Below are 22,255 nucleotides of genomic sequence, written 5' to 3'. Positions count from 1 at the left end.
TTTTTCTAATTTTTTTTTAGAAAACTAAAATCCACGAATTTAAAAAACCCACGAACATGTAAATATTGCTCAAACCACGAAAATTGATACCCACGAATTAAAGTACCTTCACAGTAAGCCAAAATATACATTTTACCCCTGTGTTCTATTTTTAGCCATGGTGGCCATCTTGGTTTGATGGCCAGGTCATCGGACACATTTTTTAAACTAGATACTCCAAGGATGATTGTGGCCAAGTTTGGTTAAATTTGGCCCAGTAGTTTCAGAGGAGAAGATTTTTGTAAAAGTTTACGGAAACGGACGACGGACGCCAAGTGATGAGAAAAGCTCACTTGACCTTTCAGGTCAGGTGAGCTTAAAAGGAAATCGAAAACATAAGTTGTTTGTATTCTTCAAAAAGATCAACCATGTCTGGAACTAGTAAAAATGTCAGATCAACAGGTAAAACTTATAACCTCTTAATTCGCCACATCACATTTGGGATTTTTACTTTTATAGGAATACAGGTAAATGGTAAGTAAATTTATCGTAAGAGTGAACACTCTCAAATGTCTTCAATGCTTCACTTATGATAACTTAATATGGATAAAAGTCTTAATGTTAGCAATGAGCATCCAGATCTTAATGATATATAAAGCTTTCATAAATAGATTACACTGTTGTCACAGCTGCTGCTAGATGCATATGGTAATCCAGACTAATCCCTATATTTCACAAGTCACAGACGAGACAAAAAATAAGACAGTGAAACTTAAAATACTTTTTGATTTCAAGAGAAAATCAAAGTGTTATTGAGTAATAATGTTCTCTTTTGCATTCAACTTAGACTTACTTAGTTCAACTGTGCATACCTTTTTAGAAAATTCTTTGCAAACATTCAAATCTTACATTTGATAAGACATTTGAAAAAAGATTTATCATTTGTTAATTTGTACATACCAATTTGAGGTCTGGTACTGATCTGCTCAATGTCCATTCCTGGCTGTTTACAAATGAATCTGAAAATAGAAACAATTAACTTCTTCAGGTTAAAGGTCAAACAAAGTTCTGGCAACAGTTTTCTCCGACTTTTCTTTAAGGTAAGTTACAATGTAGTTTTTAAAAGTGTGACAGACAGACTGACAGGAGGATTCCTATATAGTTAAAGAAAATACTAATTTCTTTTTTTATCTTTCTTGAATCAGTTATTTATTGTAATTCAGGCAGGCGACAATGGTTTCACATTCATGATCAACTGCTATTGTCTTTGAGAGAAAAAAAATCATTCAAGGGAAAGTTGGCCCAATGTTTTTAATCATTAGAAGTTTGTCAGTTAGTTTGCCAAATTGTTTTTACTTACGTGACCTATACTTATGCGTTACTATAGCTCCATCCGTTTTTGTTCTACGATAGGGCAAAGTCAAACGTTTAAAGGAACCAAACATTACAGTTGACTAATTATCCATTCCTTATCAAATATCATTGATCACAAACATTGTCGTTTCCTTTCACTTTGAGATTGAAACTTTCTAAAGAAATCCATGCCAAAACATCAACTGTCTCAATCTAGCTTTGAGCACATACAACTTTTAAAACCACTTTGAACCTCACTTGTGTCATCATTAACAGTAAGGGTATCCAATCCACAAAATTCACCAAGACTTGTATCATACACCTCACATTTAATTTCCTATGGCTCATGATATCTTATCAATATAGTGATTTATCTAATTTTGCAAAAAACTATTCCACTGATAGCTGATCCTGAAATAATTGCATTCCTGCATTTTCCAAGTGATCAACAGTCCAACTTCTACATGTTAGGATCCTTAGTATTCAAAAGTTAATCCAAAGTATATTCTTGTTTTAATCAAAGGCTGACATATTTAATTACTTTTTTATAATTAAGTTTTATTTATTTCAATCAACAATCTTGTTTTACTTGTATCTGTATCTGAAACTGCACTTTTCACTTTTGCACATGCTTTTAAGTATCTTTTTGTATCTAAAAGATTATAATAAGATAGTCATTTTCCCTCTGAAGCAGACTTTGAAATAAAAATGGGAATTCCTTCCTTAATCACCTGTACAACACTGCTTATCAACAGATAAATTTAGGTTTCACCTGTTGCTCGTACTACAAACTCCCATGAGCCTTTACTGTGTATACACCGAATTCTTATGTTTTGAAGAAACACCTTATTTTTAAAAATACAACACTCAATACGTCATGTGCTTTTTGCATGTTTTTCCCCTCCCCGGCCCCCCGTAATCTTTGATTTAATTGGTGTAGCAATTCTGAAACAATTTATTTTATTTTACCAAAATATACACAATTTTTGTGTGTATTTTTAACATGATGAAAGTATCAAGATGTAACAGTAGTGACACCCAAAAAGGTTGTGTACATTAGTTACTCAAAGGGCACATTTCTGTCATAATTGGCCTCAACAGTATGCATGGTTCCATTAATTCTTAGGTGACAGTTCAACATACAAGTACATTCATCTGTTGGATAACTGTATCATTGGTAAACATACAACATCTTATTACATATATACAACATCAGATCAGGTAAAACATAACATCTTTGACACTGATGTGTGTTCTCATTTCAAAATAACTACTATCTTAATCTGCCTTGTATAATCCATATCTTTACATATTGGTTATATAATCCACACATCCGTTCTGCCACAGAAATTCAGGAAAACAAACCTTGCCACTTGTAAAAATTCATGTTTATTGAAAGTCTTGTAACTCAAAGTTATGTTTGATAGTTTGCAGCATTTTCTTGGAAAAACCTGTGTACCATCATCAAGCAGAATGTGAAAATATTTGTAAATGATTCTAGCCCACTTCATGGACATTAAAAATAAGCAAGAATTTTGTAACAAACATTTTGAAAAATTGTGTCTGTCATAATGTCATTTGTCAAATTCTTAGGCTTTTTGTTCTTCTACAGAGTACTGTACATGTAGATTCATTAGTCGATTTTGGTGAACCATGGATTTTAATCATTTAGATATTCAAAAAGTATAAATTTTATATTATAATGAAAATAATTTTCTAATCTTTTTGTGTATAAAAATCCTAGTTCGGTCTTATAATCAATTCCAAATAACAAACACACCTGGAACAGCTAATATACTCTATACAGTTTTAAATGTATTGTAATGGGGTGTATATTAAACAATAATTTACATACTGCTGATCTGTTAATTAGTCTGAATTTGACCCCACCTTCACAAGGTATTTCAAGAGAAAAATACATGATTACACTAAATATTTGTGAAATGTTAGTTACAAGGGGAAAAAATGTACATCCACAGAAATACATTGTTTCCAATTTAATGAAAATTAGTGACCACAAAAGAAAATTAAGCTTTGGTACAAATATTTTTTAAACATACCTAGTGGGGTGGGGTGGGGGGGGAATAAAATCATTATTTATACAATCTCCATCCCAATATATAACAGACAAAAATTGTGTCAAAATTCAAAAAATATATCACTTTTATTAAATTTACCTAAGGAATTTTTATTGTCGGATAGTCAGGTGGTTATGGTTACCTTAGAAAAATGATAATCAACATGCTTTAAATTACATTTATAACATAATAAAAAAGACTTTTAGGATTTTAGTTCCACTCCCAGCATGCCAGCAATAAAATATGTCATACTGACTTACCGTAAAAAGTCAATAAATAAAATTATTAATTTATCCTTTTCTTCTTTTAATATAACTGCATATATCAATGAAACTTGATGAATGTGAATTTTATGGTATAATAATTATATTTAGATGATAAGTCAAAATTTATGAATTTTTCACTCGAATGCATACTCCCGCAGGTCTGTCCAACCCTGAACAGTTGTGGCAAAAATGGACACAATATTCAAGCTTGATACAGGTCTGAATTCGGATTGCTATTAAATATTTGACACATTATATGTTTCTGAATAAATGTAGTCAAAGAACTTGAAATTGATTATATGAATTGAATTTATCTTTTGAAATTTGAAATTCAAGAGTCTATCCTAAATATAGGTAAATTATATGGCCTTCCAAATACTGTTTCTATTCCTAACATCACTGATTAGACATTAATTGTCGAAATCTGGATATGGTGTATAAATTTTTGCACATCATATTTATGGTATAATATCTTTGCTGCAAGTTTATTGTTTTCTGTTTGGTATTGAATTAATATTAAGATTCATTTTGTTACATCTTGTGATTGTCAACTGCTGTCAGCAGGGTTTAAGAACATCAGTTGTTCGACCTTATTATTTATTAAATGTTAGTCAAATGCATTTTGTTAAAATATACTTTTTCACTCTTTTGGTCTTTTGGAAAAAAATTGTTTCACATGCACACTTATAAATGCAATCATAGGTTTGAATGTTGTTTTCAATTTAAACTTGTATATAATATACATGTATATACCAGTATTATACACACATGCACACGTATAATCAAAGAGCTGAAGAGCTCTGAAGGGAAAAGACGGCCATTGTTCCAATTTTTAGGGGGGTATCTTTTGATAGTCTACATACAAAGAATGAGCAAAAGAACAGCTAGAACATATAGAAAGGCTGACAATAATGAAACTAATTGTTGTTTATTGTTATTTCATTTCCTTAGTCAAGAATTCATCATAGAGACAATTTGGACCAATGAGTTCTGCACCTTCTAAATCAAAACATTTGATTTAAGTTGGGAGTTAATTATCTAAAATTCAATTGAATTTAACAACTACTACATTATATTTTAAAATTTTAATTATATAAATTATGTACAATTGAACGGCAGGCTAAGACTATTCTCAATTTTTTGTGACAATATTCTCAAGAAAGTGAGGACTGAAAAATCTGTTCAGTTTTAATTTTCCATTGATAAAGTTCCCAGTTACAACTCTCATCACAGGGATACATGTACTTATAAAATGAAATGTGATTGATATAAAAGCTGTGTGAAGTTTGTTTCCAGATCCCACATTTTGATATATCTGTAAAATTCATGAATAAATAGCTTTAAACTACAACCAGATGCTCCGCAGGGCGTAGCTTTATACGACCGCAGAGGTTGAACCCTGAACGGTTAGGGCAAGTATGGACACAACATTCAAGCTGGATTCAGCTCTAAATTTGGATTGTGATTAAATAGTTGACACAGCATAGGTTTCTGACACAGAATGAATGTGTTCTAATGAACTTAAAATTTTTGTTTTCTCTTAGAGCAATTCACTATGCTGTTGAATATTAATCCTCTCAAAAAAATGTTTGAAGAAATTTTCTTTTTTATTTATGAAATTTCAAATGAGAAAAATTGAACCCAATTTTTTTAATCACATCCCCCTTTCCCTTATTCCAAAACTAATCTCAATTAAAATTTCTAATGGAGTTTGCAACAATAACTACTCATTTAAATACATCATAAAATATTAAGATGTAAAAAAAACTGCTTGTTATCACTGAATGGTAAAGATTATTTTAATTTATCAGTTGGTAGTAAAAAGTGAATATACATTGTATATTGTTTATAACAAAGATTTAAGTTGATTCTGGACAAAGAAAGATAACTCCAATTAAAAAAAAATCTTGCTATTGCACAATATTTTGCAATTAGATATTTCTTGCTTACTATTCTGGACAAAGAAAGATAACTCTAATTAAAAAAAAATTTGCTATTTCACAATATTGTGCAATTAGATATTTCTTGCCATTGCGCAATACTGTGCAATTGAAAAGACTTGCTATTGCACAATAATTTTAGATCCTGATTTGGACCAACTTGAAAACTGGGCCCATAATAAAAAATCTAAGTACATTTTTGGATTCAGCATATCAAAGAACCCCAAGATTTCAATTTTTGTTAAAATCAGACAAAGTTTAATTTTGGACCCTTTGGACTTTAGTGTAGACCAATTTGAAAACAGGACCAAAAATGAAGAATCTACATACACAGTTAGATTTGGTATATCAAAGAACCCCATTTATTCAATTTTTGATGAAATCAAACAAAGTTTAATTTTGGACCCCGATTTGGACCAACTTGAAAACTGGGCCAATAATCAAGAATCTAAGTACATTTTTAGATTCAACATATCAAATTAAAGAACCTAACTGATTCATTTTTTGTCAAAATCAAACTAAGCTTAATTTTGGACCCTTTGGACCTTAATGTAGACCAATTTGAAAACAGGACCAAAAGTTAAGAATCTACATACACAGTCATGACAGTTAGATTCGGCATATCAAAGAACCCCAATTATTCAATTTTGATGAAATCAAACAAAGTTTAATTTTGGACCCTTTGGGCCCCTTATTCTGTTGGGACCAAAACTCCCAAAATCAATACCAACCTTCCTTTTATGGTCATAAACCTTGTGTTTAAATTTCATAGATTTCTATTTACTTATACTAACGTTATGGTGCGAAAACCAAGAAAAATGCTTATTTGGGTCCCTTTTTGGCCCCTAATTCCTAAACTGTTGGGACCTAAACTCCCAAAATCAATACCAACCTTCCTTTTGTAGTCATTAACATTGTGTTTAAATTTCATTGATTTCTATTTACTTAAACTAAAGTTATTGTGCGAAAACCAAGAATAATGCTTATTTGGGCCCTTTTTTGGCCCCTTATTCCTAAACTGTTGAAACCAAAACTCCCAAAATCAATCCCAACCGTTATTTTGTGGTCATAAACCTTGTGTCAAAATTTCATAGATTTCTATTAACTTAAACTAAAGTTATAGTGCGAAAACCAAGAAAATGCTTATTTGGGCCCTTTTTGGCCCCTAATTCCTAAAATGTTGGGACCAAAACTCCCAAAATCAATACCAACCTTCCTTTTGTGGTCATAAACCTTGTGTTAAAATTTCATAGATTTCCATTCACTTTTACTAAAGTAAGAGTGCGAAAACTAAAAGTATTCGGACGACAACGACGACGACGACGTGATAGCAATATACGACGAAAATTTTTTCAAATTTTGCGGTCGTATAAAAAGCAATATTTAAAAAAACTAGAGGCTCTCAAGAGCCTGTGTCGCTCACCTGTTAATGTGTTTACTGATGTCGGCCATCTTCGTTGGTAGGCGGGGTCATTAGACACTTTTTTTTTAAATAGATACCCTAGTACAATGTATTATGATTGTAGCGAAGTTTGGCTAAATTTGGACAAGTCGTTTTAGAAAAGATTTTTATACAAGTTACAAAAATGACGAAAAGTTGTTCAATATTGACTATAAAGGGCAATAACTCCTTAAGGGGTCCTCTAACAATTTTGATCATGCTGACTTATTTGTAGATCTTACTTTGCTGAACATTATTGCTGTTTACAGTTTATCTCTATCTATAATAGTATTCAAGATAATAACCAAAAACTGCAAAATATCCTTAAAATCACAAATTTTAGGGCAGCAACCCAACAACCGGTTGTCCGATTCAACTCAAAATTTGTGAGGGGATATATCTTATTCTGATGGACATTTAAATGTTGAAAGATTTGCCCTAAATGTCTTAGTTTCAAAGATATAAAGCAAAAACTGCATTTTACCACTATGTTCTAATTTTAGCCATGTCGGCCATTTTGTTTAGTAGGCTGGGTCATCAGACACATTTTTTAAACTATAAACCACAATGATAATTGTGGCCAAGTTTGGTTAAATTTGGCAAAGTAGTTTTGGAGAAGAAGATTTTTAGAAAAGTTACAAAAAATGACGAAAAGTTGTTAAAAATTTACTATAAAGGGCAATAACTCCTTAAGGGGTCAACTGACAATTTTGGTCATGTTGACTTATTTGTAGGTCTTACCTTGCTGAACATTATTGCTGTTTACAGTTTATCTCTATCTATAATAATATTCAAGATAATAACCAAGAACAGCAAAATTTTCCTAAAATTACCAATTCAGGGGCAGCAACCCAACAATGGGTTGTCCAATTCATCTGAAAATTTCAAGGCAGATAGATCTTGACCTGATAAACAATTTTACCCCATGTCAGATTTGCTCTAAATGCTTTTGTTTTTGAGTTATAAGCCAAAAACTGCATTTTACCCCTATGTTCTATTTTGAGCCATGGCGGCCATCTTGGTTGGTTGGCCGGGTCACGCCACACATTTTTTAAACTAGATATCCCAATGATGATTGTGGCCAAGTTTGGTTTAGTTTGGCATGGTAGTTTCAGAGGAGAAGATTTTTGTAAAAGATTACTAAGATTTACGAAAAATGGTTAAAAATTGACTATAAAGGCCAATAACTCCTAAAGGGGTCAACTGACCATTTTAAATATGTTGTAGATTTTACTTTGCTGAACATTATTGCTGTTTACAGTTTATCTCTATCTATAATAATATTCAAGATAATAACCAAAAACAGCAAAATTGCCCTAAAATTACCAATTCAGGGGCAGCAACCCAACAACCGGTTGTCAGATTCATCTGAAAATTTCAGGGCAGATAGATCTTGACCTGATAAACAATTTTACCCCATGTCAGATTTGCTCTAAATGCTTTGGTTTTTGAGTTATAAGCCAAAAACTGCATTTTACCCCTATGTTCTATTTTTAGCCATGGCGGCCATCTTGGTTGGTTTGACGGGTCACGCCACACAATTTTTAAACTAGATACCCCAAGGATGATTGTGGCCAAGTTTGGTAGAATTTGGCCCAGTAGTTTCAGAGGAGAAGATTTTTGTAAAAGTTTACGGACGACGGACGACGGACGCCAAGTGATGAGAAAAGCTCACTTGACCTTTCAGGTCAGATGAGCTAAAAATGAGAAAAAAAATGACCACTACAATAATTATGTTGGTACGCAAAATTATTTTTTAATTGATGACTACTTATCATATATATACTTAATGTGACATTTTTAGTGTTCATATACATTAACTTTCATTTTAGTGGGTAATTACTCATCAATTGAGGTGCTCCTTAATTGGTAAAGATTCTAAAAACATAACTTAGCAACTTTACCTGACCATATAGGAAAATAGGTATTTAGTCGGATCTTAACACGTACTTGTGATTTGGTTAAAACCGGTTTTGTTCAAAATATACGAAGAAATGTCGAAATGTTCAGGACTTAATTAAATCCGTATTTCGGTAGGATGGTGTAAACATACGATTTTTATTGCGTCTAACACTTTGAGAAGCGAATAATCTTCAACTACTTTATTCAAATATTGTGTAAAAACGTTAATTTTGAGCTATGAAAGTCAAGTGGCTCGAGTATTTTTCTGAGAAAGTTTTAAAAAATTGCAAAGAAATATTTTTACATTGGGTTAGCTTTCATTAGTCTTAACTATCTATAGATTAACAACTTTTGGTTATATTTATAATTTAGATTCATCATTGAAGGTGGGGGACGATTTCGCAGATAATTAATTATATTGATGTGCCATTTGTATGCAAGAGTGACATTTCGTTGTATTATGTGCCAATTCGAAAAAGTTATGGGAGTATTCTCTCCCCTTAACAGGTTCATTATTTTATAATTAAGTTTAGGTTTCTGATATAATTTTGAATAATTACAAAATGTATCAATTCAATATATTTCAGTTTTTGTTATTGGTGTATCAAAAACATTGATGTACGAATATAATTTCATAAATTTGAAACGTTTAAAATGATTACATACCAATATAAAGAACCGTTCATCATTTTTGAAAAAGACTATGAACGAAAATGGATTAATTTATCTTCCCTTGGTGACAGATTGAATGGGAAATGAACCAACGTAATATAATGGTAATCACAGAGAGGGACCAGCAAGACATTTTTTAATTGTAGCTTATTCAACGTTAAAACAATATTCCACTATAAACGAATGTTACTTTATACAAATATAAGGACTTTGTTAGCTAAATCTACAAATTTTATTAGATATTATGATTTTTTATTGCAATAGATTAATATGCTACATAACTTTACAGAAAGAATGAAAACTGCAGTTGCTCTCCCCAATCTCAATAGGTATAAACTACAAAAAGCAACATTTTTTTTTTTTTTTTTTTTTAACCTGTTACCATTTCAATAATTATGTTGGTACACATTTTTTTTTTATATAGAAGACTACTACTTATCATATACTAAATGTCACATTTTAAATGTTCAGAAACATTTACTTTGATTTTAGTGTAAAATTACTCATCAATTGAGGTGCTCCTGAATTGGAGGAAGATTCTAAAAACAGAACTTTACAGAAACAATGAAAACTGCCATTTCTCTCCCCTCATGTATCCCCATTGACATTGTTTACCGCGAAGGTGGCCTACATATTATCTGATTATAGCCTCAGATTCAAGCATTTCAAGTTGGTGTGTGAATCATCTACACTACAGCAAACATCATTAGGTTTATATTTAACAAATACGGATTTTAAATTAGTATACAAGTACTGTGAATGATTTTTATAATGATTCTGAATAAAGGATATCCCTGTGTAGTGTGGCATTCCAACAATGACGTCACTAGGTTAGATATATTTAGAATATTTCGTAATACTGATTTTTCCGGACTGTAAAAGAAACGTATATAGTGTAAGGGAAAGCTCAATATACGATAATTTCATGAGAAACAGAAGGGAAATGTGTAAAAAATGTATTTAAAGTCAATCTGTTCTCCTTGTCATCAATTTCAGTATGACATTTTGAGGGGGTTTTCAAACTATCAAAACAAAATGATTGACGTGAGGGAATGATACTCTGGCCAACCCCATTAGGGAATTGACGGCTTGAAGCCGTCTTTCCCCAAAAATTGTGTTTTTTATTCAACGCAATCATAGGTTTTCAATTTAAACTCGTTTATATTTTTTCGTTTGGGCTTGTATCATATTTTCCACCCGGTTTATATGATCCGTTCATCCTACATTGATTCTTAAAATTCAAGAGTCCATCTGAAATTGAGGGTAAATTATATGGCCTTCCAAATACCGTTTCGATCCCTAACATCACTGAAGAGACATATCTTGTCGAAATCTAGATCTGGTGTACAAAAAAATTTTTGACACCTTGTGTTTGTGGCATAACATCTTGGCCACAAGTTTATCGTTTTCTGTTTAGTATATTAAATTTATATTAAGATCCATTTTGTTGCATCTAGTGATCAATTTTATTTGGCAATCGCCAATGGCAGTCAGCAGGTTTTAAGAACATCAGTTGTTCGACCTGTTAGTCAAATGCGTTTTGTTTAAATATACTTTTTCACTTTTTTTGTCTTTTGGAAAATGTTGTTTGTGCTGTATTTAGATCCTTCTGCAATGAAATTTGTTTTACATTCACTCGTATAAAAATTGAGGTTTTTATCCAACGCAATCATAGGTTTGAACGTAGTTTTCAATTTAGACTTGTTTATATTTTTTCGTTTGGGCTTGTATCATATTTTCCCTCCAGTTTATATGATCCGTTCATCCTATGTTGACCCTCAAAATTCAAGAGTCTGTCTAAAATTGAAGGTAAATTATATGGCCTTCCAAATACTGTTTCAGTCCCTAACATCACTGAAGAGACATTTATTGTCAAAATCCGATCTAGTGTACATGTACATAAAAGTATTGACACCTCATGTTTGTGGCATAACATCTTGGCCACAAGTTTTTTGTTTACTGTTTAGTATTAAATTTATATTAAGATCCATTTTGTTACATCTTGAGATCAATTTTATTTGGCAGTCAGCAGGGTTAAAGAACATCAGTTGTTCGACCTGTTGTTAATTAAGTCAAATGCGTTTTGTTTGAATATACTTTTTAACTTTTTTGGTCTTTTGGAAAATGTTGTTTGTGCTGTATTTAGACCCTTCTACAACGAAATTTGTTACATGCACACGTATAAAAATTGCGGTTTTTATCCAACACAATCATAAATTTGAACGTAGTTTTCAATTTAGACTCGTAAAATATCAACGAGTCTAAATTGAAAACTACGTTTGTATATGTATATATATATATGGGCATGTGTGTATAATACTGGTACAATGCAAGTTTGCTAACTTTATCTCATGAAAATACTGGTCATATCCAATGCTAAATATTCTGTATACTGATCCTAGAAATTCCAGGAAAGCTAATGGACAGTACAAACAATATCTAACATATATATTTTACTCACCAGAGTTAATTATTGCTTTCATATAAACTCCACAAATTTTTCCAAACATGCCGATATTGAAAAACATGAGTATTCACATATTTATCATCGTCCCCCAAAGAAATCATTCCAACAACAAACTCTATACATTCTAGTTTGACCACAGCTTGTGTACTTTTAGCTTCCTGAGAGTTCAAATTTTTCAGAATAATAATTCCATCAATATTGAGACTGAATACACATGGGTTTTTTTCCTAGATTAATCAATGGTTTTATAATCTTCCTTAGGACATGTACACTTGTTTCTTTCTGAATATCTAGTAAACTTGCTTTTATTAAGCTTAATTATATCCATAAACAATAACATGGTCTAGTTCCAGAGAAGTAGAAAACTAAAAAATGCTGCAATTTTTTCATTTTTCTTTTACATTTTCTGTTGTTTTTTTGTGTATAAATTTAATCAATCAGCTTTTCATGATAGAAATCGAAATATACAGCATCTGTTTCAGAATTAAATAGTGGAAATCCATATTACAGAATATTTTCTAAGATAATTAATGTTAAACTGTCTAAAAGTCAATAATATACAAATGTGAACATTTCCAGATCTTTTTTCTAGTTTCCCTAGTTGTATACACTTCGTATACCATTTATACATTGTATATATACATATAAATCATTATCATTCCTTTTAAGATTATAGTTATTACAGGTGGCAAAATATCTCTATTTTCTGCCTCCTTAAGCCTTTAAATAAATTCAGCAGACAAACATTGTTCATCTCATAGTTTTCCGGACTAAGTGAATCAATCTGACATACATTTTTTTTCAAATTTACTTCAATATGTAAGATATAATATATATTTTGTGTCTAGATTTCCAGTATGAATTTTCCATGGCCAATCAATTATAATCCTCCTACAATATTGGCTAAAAATGTTGGTAGTATTGTAAATTACACATAATAGCTTTATGTATTGATTTCTACATTGCTTACTTAAATAAAACTTCTAGCATCTGTGACATGTATGATTTGTCACCACTTAATGCTGTTACACAATTCACATAATTAGTACACACACAGATTGATTAACATGTAATTATAAACCATTATATATAATTACAATACACATACACATATATACATGTATACAGTAATGACAGTATACATTGTAAATATATAAATAACTGTCATGTGTTATAAATGCTTGAAAGTTCGCTTTTGCACAAAATTTCAGTAGGGCATAATTGTACTATATTAAATCGATTGTGTAAATAAAGGCAACAGTAGTATACCGCTGTTCAAAACTCATAAATCCATGGACAAAAAACAAAATCGGGGTAACAAACTAAAACCGAGGGAAACGCATTAAATATAAGAGGAGAACAACGACACAACACTAAAATGTAACACACACAGAAACGGACCAAGCATCAGACAAAATCCCACGAGAATAACAAATATAATCAAAACCAAATACATGTACATGAATTTGGGATAGACAAGTACCGTGACACGTCAAGACAGTGGTAATTATTGCATGTGTGTTCTGGACAAAGCAATTTAATTAAAGAAACGTCAAGCAACTTCTGCTAGTGAAAAATGACAGAATCAAATAAACCTGTCCAAAAGCTTGACCATAATCTTTCATGTGTAAGGTCAGGTAGCAGACCATTGACAAATTAAAGCATTGTTTAGGAAGATAATGTGTGCAAAGGGGAATGCATGATTGGTTAATAAGCTACTTCATATTAAGATATTTTTGGCGTAAAATATTGGGCAAGAGTTTTTAAGAGTGTTTTTTTCAAACATTTATGCATTGACCAATTATTCTTGATTATCAGGGTAAAAAAATTGAAATATCATGTATGTATTTCAATGAAAGCTTCAACCCTGCTTGCTATGTGCCATTTGTTGCTTTCAAAGTTGTTTTTTTTTCCAAAACTAGAGCCTGTACCGCTCACCTGACTCTACTTGGGGTTTTGAAATCATATAAAAAAGATAAAATTTGGCTACAAAGATACAAAACTTGGTCAGCACCTAATAAGGAACATTCATGCTAAGTTGGGTTTCATTCCATTCAGTGGTTATCTAAAAGAAGACTTTTGTATGCATTTCCCATAGGGTCCTATGTTAAACTACACCCCCCCCCCCCTCTCCTGGTGGCCATCTTGGATGATGGATCGGCTACAAAGTAACAACACATGGTCAGCATCTCATAAGAAACATTAATGCTATGTTTGATTTCATTCCATTCAGTGGTTCTCTAAAAGAAGAAATTTGAATGTATTTCCCATAGGGTCCTATGTTTAACTAAGTCCCCCTACTGCAGCCATCTTGGATGTTTGATTGGCGACAAAGTAACAACACTTGGTCAGCATCTCATTAGGAACATTCATGCTATGTTTTGTTTCATTCCATTCAGTGGTTCACTAGAAGAAGTCATTTGTATGTATTTCCCTTAAGGTCCTATGTTAAACTAAGTCCCCTGCTCGCGGCCATCTTGGATGATGGATCGGCTACAAAGTAACAACACTTGGTCAGCACCTCATAAGGAACATTCATGCTAGGTTTAGTTTCATTCCATTCAGTGGTTCTCTAAAAAGAAGCATTTGTATGTATTTCCCATAGGGTCCTGTGTTAAACTAAGTCCCCCGCTGGTGGCCATCTTGGATGATTGATCGGCTACAAAGTAACAACACTTGGTCAGCACCTCATAACGAACATTCATGCAATGTTTGGTTTCATTCCATACAGTGGTTCTCTAAAAGAAGACATTTGTATGTATTTCCCGTATGGCCCTATGTTAAACTAAGTACCCCGCTGGCGGCCATCTATGATGATGGATCAGCTACAAAGTAACAACACTTGGTCAGCACCTCATAAGGAACATAAATGTAAAATGTTAATGACAACGACGACGAACGACGGACACCAAGTGATGAGAAAAAAGCTCACTTGGCCCTTCAGGCCAGGTGAGCTAAAAATGAAAACTAACTTACTTATGTCTCCACCAAAACATAAAAATCTACTTGTATTGTTCAGTCAAAATAAATTCTGTAAATATTGCATTTCAGTATACGGTATTTTCAACTTGAGGGAAGCAAAAATGCCATGAATTTATTAGGATTTAAAAAACTGCAAACACTATCATATTCAGAAACTAATGCAGGGGAGACAATTCAAAGACTATGATTGACAACTTGGATAATGATTTGCATTTTTCAGTCATAGTTCTCAACTTCTGATGTAATTATCAAGACTTAATCTTGGCAGACTAGTTCAAGTCAATGTATTTTTATTAATAAAAAGGTGTATGTGGAAGACAATTCTAATTTTTAACCTTAGTCATGTTGGTCATGTTGGTGCTCAACTTTTAAATAATCCACAAACAGTTATCATCCTGCACATACAAAAATGTATATAGAGACTAAGACCCCATTTACACTAGCTAACAGCTGCTAGCTAAAAAGGTCAATCTTTACTGAGATCGATCCTTTTAAGATCGATCTTTGGTCTAATGTAAACGAGGTAGATCGATCTTTTTTCAGGTGTAAACACTTAGATCTTTTTTCAGGTGAATGTTATATATAGGCGTCCTTCAGCTGGCCCCTTAAAAAATATGTATACCTGTCCTAGTACAGTGATAACGGACGTCATACTAAACTCCGAATTATACACACAAGAAACTAAAATTGAAAATCATACAAGACTAACAAAGGCCAGAGGCTCCTGACTTGTGACAGGCACAAAATTGCAGCGGGGTTAAACATGTTTATGAGATCTCAACCCTCCCCCAATACCTCTAGCCATAGTCCGAGATTACTCTGACGTCCAACGGCTGTTTTGCCAGACAAGCTGGGGACGTGGGAGGTCAGAGCTCGTCCCATATCAAAAAGTGGATATTTGCCCACCCAAAATAGATGCGCTGCTTCGTCGCTTCTGGTGCCGACTGACGGCCTTGGAATTATATAAATCGGGCATCAATCTGTTCATTTTTCATTTATCTTTTCATTTATGTAAGTTTCACCTACATTTTGTACCTGCCAACTTTTATTTTTCCATATTTTAAGTTTTCACAGAGACCCATCGATTTCTGCATTTTGACTTTCACTTTCAAATGGACGTCAAGTTACGAGAGAGTTCGTGGCCTCGAGACTCAAATATATATGCAAATTTTGTAGGAGATCGATGTTTAACATTTAGTAGCCAACCACGATTTTTCACCTCCTCTACAGGAGATTGGTATCAAGAATTTAGTTCCGACCACGAGAACAATCAGAAGCTCTCGGACATTTAGATAACTTGCATCGTAAATGAACGAGGTGTTACATTATGGTAATTTTTCATTTATCTTTTCATTTATGTAAGTTTCACCTACCTGCCAACCTTTATTTTTCCATATTTTAACAGTTTTCACAGAGACCCATCGATTTCTGCATTTTGACTTTCATTTTCAAAGATTATCACGTGACCACGAGAAAACAGTGATGATTTATGCAAATGACCATAATGTAACACCTAGTTCATTTACGATGCAAGTTATCTAAATGTCCGAGAGCTTCTGATTGTTCTCGTGGTCGGAACTAAATTCTTGATACCAATCTCCTGTAAAGGAGGTGAAAAATCGTGGTTGGCTACTAAATGTTAAACATCGATCTCCTACAAAATTTGCATATTTGAGTCTCGAGGCCACGAACTCTCTCGTAACTTGACGTCCATTTGAAAGTGAAAGTCAAAATGCAGAAATCGATGTGTCTCTGTGAAAACTTAAAATATGGAAAAATAAAAGTTGGCAGGTACAAAATGTAGGTGAAACTTACATAAATGAAAAGATAAATGAAAAATGAACAGATTGATGCCCGATTTATATAATTCCAAGGCCGTCAGTCGGCACCAGAAGCGACGAAGCAGCGCATCTATTTTGGGTGGGCAAATATCCACTTTTTGATATGGGAAGAGCTCTGACGTCCCACGGCCCCAGCTTGTCTGGCAAAACAGCCGTTGGACGTCAGAGTAATCTCGGATTACTCTAGCCAATGTAGAAAAGTAAACACATAATACGCACATTAAAATTCAGTTCAAGAGAAGTCTGAGTCCGATGTCAGAAGATGAAACAAGAGAAAAGAAATAAAATGACAAAAATACATAAATACATGTAACAACAGACTACTAGTGCTCAGTTAACTGACAGGCCAGCTCCAGACCTCAATTAGACTGATTAAAAGATTATGTCTTCATCATATGAATACATGTACAAATGTACTTTAATTTTTTGTTTCCTTTACATGTTTTTTTTACTTGCTTTTATCATTGCATTTAATTTATTTTAAATAGTTGTACAAAGAACAGTTGTGCTTATAGATTTGAAAAAAACCACTTGCCATTAATGACAAAATGATGTAGAAGTTAGTAACTATCGGTACATTGTACATACATGTATGTATATTGGCTTTCTGACAGCAATGATTTTTTTTAATTAAATCAGCACCTCTTACTGTAGCTTGCTAGCTATTTTTTTTGTGTAGTGACAGTCTAAAATATGTTCAAGACTTTAAAGCTACATGTAGTACATGAAGTCAGAACATTGATGAACATGATAAAGGAACTTGGTTTAATGCACTACAATCACTCTATTCACCAAATATAATTGATCTTCTTTGCATACAGTATTAGAGAAACAAACTAAACAAGAATGTGTCCCAAGTACACGGATGCCCCACTTGCACTATCATTTTTTATATTCAGTGGACTGTGAAATTTGGGTAAAAACTCTAATTTGGCATTGAAATTAGAAAGATCATACATGTATCATAGGGAACATGTGTACTAAGTTTCAAGTTGATTGGACTTCAACTTCATCAAAAACTACCTTGACCAAAAACTTTAACCTGAAGCGGGACAAACGGACGGACAAACTCTACTATCGTAGGTGGGGCATAAAAACAAAAACTTAAAATTGAGCAATTGCAATGAACATTAAAAATGAGATCAAGGTCAAATGAAATATATTCATACATCAAATATACATGTACATGTATTTGACCTACATGACATATATTGAATACAGTATTAGAATCAACGGAAAGATTGGAAGAAGAGTGTGTAAAATTTCAATAATATTTCACTCATAGCAGTCATGGCAGTGGGGTTGGACAACAAAAACTTGCTATAGCATGTATAGCACTATAGAATATTTGTTAGTAAACAATGGTAAAGGTATATATATTACTGAAGGTTTTTTGAAGGATCAGATTTTTTTTAAATCTAAGTATTTTTTTTAGAGAATAACAAGAATGTGTCCCCAGTACACTGATGCCCCATCCGCACTATCATTTTCTAAGTTCAGTGGACCATGGAAATGGGGGAAAATCTCTAATTTGGCATTTAAATTAGAAAGCTCATAGCATAGGGAAGATGTGTACTAAGTTTCAAGTTGATTGGAATTCAACTTCAACAAAAACTGCCTCGACCAAAAACCTTTAACCTGCTTAAAACCTTTTCCAGTTCTAATTCAAAAACGAGAAAATCCCCCCTTTTTTGATGAATAAAACCTCACATTTTCGTAACTGGGAGACCTAAAATCTTAAATTTATAAAATCGAAAGGGAGCTATTTTCAATAAACATAATCTATTACCCAAAGTAAAATGAGACCTGCTTGAAGCATTTTTGAGTACATGTACATTGTAATAGTAATGAGTTATTGTCTGAAAACTGAAAAAAAAACATCTTTTTTAGTGAATAAACCCCCATAAATCGGAAACATAAAATCTTAAATTTAAAAAAAAGAAAGGGAGCTTACATCAAAAGCTATAAACAATTCACATTATCTTACAAAATTACTCTATTTCTTGTGCCCTTATTGGTAAAGTTTGACAGTTAAATGTACAATGTAGATGTCCAGTAATGGCAGACAATTAGCGATAAGATGTGCATATGTATCATAACTATCATTTGCATAGTCAAAACTCACTTATAAACTTTGACAGAGTACATGTAGGCATTATAGTCCCTTGCAGGTGACTTATTGAAGATACAAATGTATAATTTGTCTACATAGACAGTCTGAAATGTCTTGTTAGTCTTGACAGGCTAAGGTGTCTTAAACCCGCCTGTTTGTATTAATGTTATATGTTAAGTTGTTAACCGAATCAAAATAAAACTTTTGTATTCACCTGCTAGACTAAAGGGTGCATAAACCTTACATGAGCAAAACTAATGTCACTACATGTACATGTACACTGCCAATATCTTTAAATAAGGGTAAATCATTTTGAAATGTACATTGATGTACATGTAGGACAAAGGGGTGAGTTACATCAATTATTGTCCAAGTCGGTGTGCATGGCAGTTTACAAACAACATGTCAACATAATGTAGATTTCACCGTTTGTTTACAAAATAAATAGCTCCTACGGGCTACAGTTAAATCCACATTAATTTGCATAATTTAATTAAAATTGGTAGTATTATCATGCCATGAACTTTTCAATAAACTTCAAAACCTACCTTCAATGCATACTACATGTTCTCGTATCTGTTGTTGAATCAAAGGGTCTGGAATAGCATCTATAAGATCATAGATGGCATAAATACTCGGGTGCACCGACTCAAATCGCTGAATTTCCTGTCTGATTGCCAGTGAATTACTTAAATACGGCTGCATCGGTCCCCTTGAATTCATTTTTCTGTAAATCTAAGATCATCGTTTACACACAAAATTCGTCATTTAATTAATTATTTCATGGGGTTAGGTATAAAAATGCACAAAATCCATCAATAACAATTTTTTACCAAAATGGCCTTAATTGTAGCGCATGCGCTCTCGCCGATTTTACGCATGCGTTCAATTTCCGCTGTAAATTTCCGGTTTAGGGTGTATCGCACACAGTTTGGTACACATTGTTTTTAAGTAAACTTAAAAGTAAAGTAAGTTAGTGTGTAAAGTAATCTTTAACTCAGGTTCAAATATATCAAAAATAATTTTTTTAACATAGAACATGAGCTCCAACCGATTGATTTAATAAAGAATCCAATCTTCTTTACTAAGATAATTTTCAGTACTGACCATGTGACCGAAGACAAAAGTCTAGTCCAAATAACCAAATAATTATGACGTTGGACTAACACAAGTCCTAGTCCTATAACATATGACTTCGCATTCTTATTCAAATTTTATCGTTTTTATACTGATATTTAATTTTTTTTGGTGGCACATTGATAGTAAAAATAAAATATCAGAACAGCAAATAGAAACAGTAAATAATGAATTCCTGTGCGGGTAAAACTTGACAAAAATGACGTATATATAATCGTCAATTTTTTTTCAATCGGTCAGTGTTGTGAAAATATGGCAGGTAATTAAAGTTCGTGTTTTGAAGCCGAAGTTTAATGATTGTCAACAATATTTATTTCATTCTGCTTTGCATGTGCTTATGTTTCAGTTTTAGTGCTTTGCTTGCATGTGCTATGCTTTTTATTTATGAACTTTTTACTTGCAATATAGCTATCATAATTTGTATGTCTCATATGTGTGTTTTATGTATCTTAATATGTGTGTTGTTATTGTTATTAATGTCGGCAAAAAGCTCTACAGAGCTTATGTTTGTATTTAATGTAACCTGACTTGAAATAAAATTTCTTATCTTATCTTATCTTATCAAACAACAAAAAAGCATGCATGTTGAGCACGTGTTTAACATGTCCAATCAGATGATAGTTTATTTTAAGGACATACATGTACATGCGTATTGCGATCACCGGTTTACGAGGTGGGTCACGGCGTCACGCTGAGGTCACTTTGCATACGGAAAATATGTCGGGGAATTGCTTCCTGGAAGCAATGAAAATAAAGTAAACTTCTTTTAAATATGAACTAACTAAAGAATTTTCTTCAGAAAAAAGTATATGTACATAAGTTTTATAAGGAAAACCATCCATTGAGTTATAAAAAAACATATGCATCATTTTTTTTTAGACTTTAGGTTTCTTATGACTTTAATCAAATACTTGAATTTGAGTCAAATCGGTGACCATGAATTTGACAGCTAGTGCCCCTTTAAAGGTGTGTTATTGGAATTCCAAGTTTTATAAAACATGTTGAATTCTCTTTCTATTTTTCAGGTCCAAAAAAATGGATGTAAACAAAGAGATTGGACATTTAATTGATGCTATTCAGAGATTAGGTACAGAAAGTAAGTCATTTGTATTAATAATAGATAAAAGGAGTAGGTCCAGTAAGACCCCTTTTTGGCCCCAAAATATAGCAGTTTTACAAAATTGTGAAAATGTGAACTTTTAGTTATTTATTGGACAGTAGAGTGATTCTGCTACATAAATACAGCCTGTTTTTGACAATACAATGCACATATATCAGGTACTAGCACCGCTAAGTCTTGCTAAATTACTGAAATCTTCACTATTCTAGCATTTTAGTTAAATTTTAGACAGTTTTCGTGTAAAACGGAAGTGGCCGCATTCGTGTTCATATTTAATATTGAAATGTAAGTTGTATTTGATGGTAATAACATATATAAAGGTTGAGGATGAACACCGATGCGGCCACTTTCATTTTTGACAAAAACCATCTGAAAAATTTTTCGGCATATTTGGTAGATTTTTCATATTAGAGCTTTAATCAGATCGTTTTTAATGACTAAATCAGTTAAAATCTTCTACATAAACTAATTGATTCAAATGGAATAGACACTTAAGTGTTTAAAAAGTGGTCAAAATCTTTCGTCAGATGAACCTGAAATTTGAGGCCAAAATCGGTCCTTAATGCACCTACTCCTTTGCAGAGCAGGGTTAACCTTGCTTGAATTATTTAACCACTCAAATTATGATTATTGTCTCGTCTGCCACGAAGGTTGTATAGGAGAGACTTACAAATATAGTTAGCATAGTAGTTGTTGTGTCAACATTATTGTTTAATCTGCATGATCTGTGTTTAAAGTTTTGAAGATATACATGTATATATTATTTTCAAAACTGAAACGGAAGCTATATATAGCTTTCTCTAATTTTTGTGCTATTTTCACATTTCCTGACCGATGTGAGAAAAATATTTCTCCTCACTAGTGAAAAATCTGTTCTCGGCAAATGATTAGTCGAAATTTGATTATGACGTCAAAATGTTTTGTTTTCTTCTCAATTTTCCTATTGTGACGTCATGAAAAAAGG

The 22,255-nt window shown here is 32.5% G+C and overlaps 2 protein-coding genes across 27 annotated transcripts in view; one reads left to right on the top strand and one right to left on the bottom strand.

Annotated features, from left to right (window-relative positions):
* LOC139510184 (centaurin-gamma-1A-like) overlaps positions 1 to 20,136 on the bottom strand; it is a 72,954-nt gene extending 52,818 nt beyond the window's left edge. For 18 of the 25 annotated variants that reach the window (XM_071296603.1, XM_071296609.1, XM_071296604.1 and 15 more), the window contains exons 1-2: positions 19,583 to 19,921; positions 940 to 998 (exon numbers count right to left, since the gene is read on the bottom strand). In XM_071296603.1, the coding sequence (XP_071152704.1) occupies positions 940 to 998; positions 19,583 to 19,757 (234 nt within the window). In that variant the 5' untranslated portion in view covers positions 19,758 to 19,921. Of the gene's footprint in view, positions 1 to 939; positions 999 to 1,339; positions 2,032 to 12,092; positions 13,102 to 19,582 lie in introns of those variants that run through there. The other 7 variants (XM_071296610.1, XM_071296614.1, XM_071296623.1 and 4 more) reach the window with 3 other exon arrangements.
* LOC139510198 (costars family protein ABRACL-like) overlaps positions 1 to 22,255 on the top strand; it is a 90,229-nt gene that overhangs the window by 63,540 nt on the left and 4,434 nt on the right. Inside the window, exons 1-2 of one of the 2 annotated variants that reach the window (XM_071296655.1) lie at positions 19,914 to 20,002; positions 21,197 to 21,267. In XM_071296655.1, the coding sequence (XP_071152756.1) occupies positions 21,207 to 21,267 (61 nt within the window). In that variant the 5' untranslated portion in view covers positions 19,914 to 20,002; positions 21,197 to 21,206. Of the gene's footprint in view, positions 1 to 19,913; positions 20,003 to 21,196; positions 21,268 to 22,255 lie in introns of those variants that run through there. The other variant, XM_071296656.1, reaches the window with a different exon arrangement.

The sequence above is a fragment of the Mytilus edulis genome, chromosome 2, assembly GCF_963676685.1.
Source record: "Mytilus edulis chromosome 2, xbMytEdul2.2, whole genome shotgun sequence".
In the NCBI taxonomy this organism is placed as follows: Eukaryota; Metazoa; Mollusca; class Bivalvia; order Mytilida; family Mytilidae; genus Mytilus; species Mytilus edulis.
The sequence above is the reverse complement of the archived record's forward strand: the minus strand, read 5'-3'. Positions and strand labels throughout refer to the sequence as shown.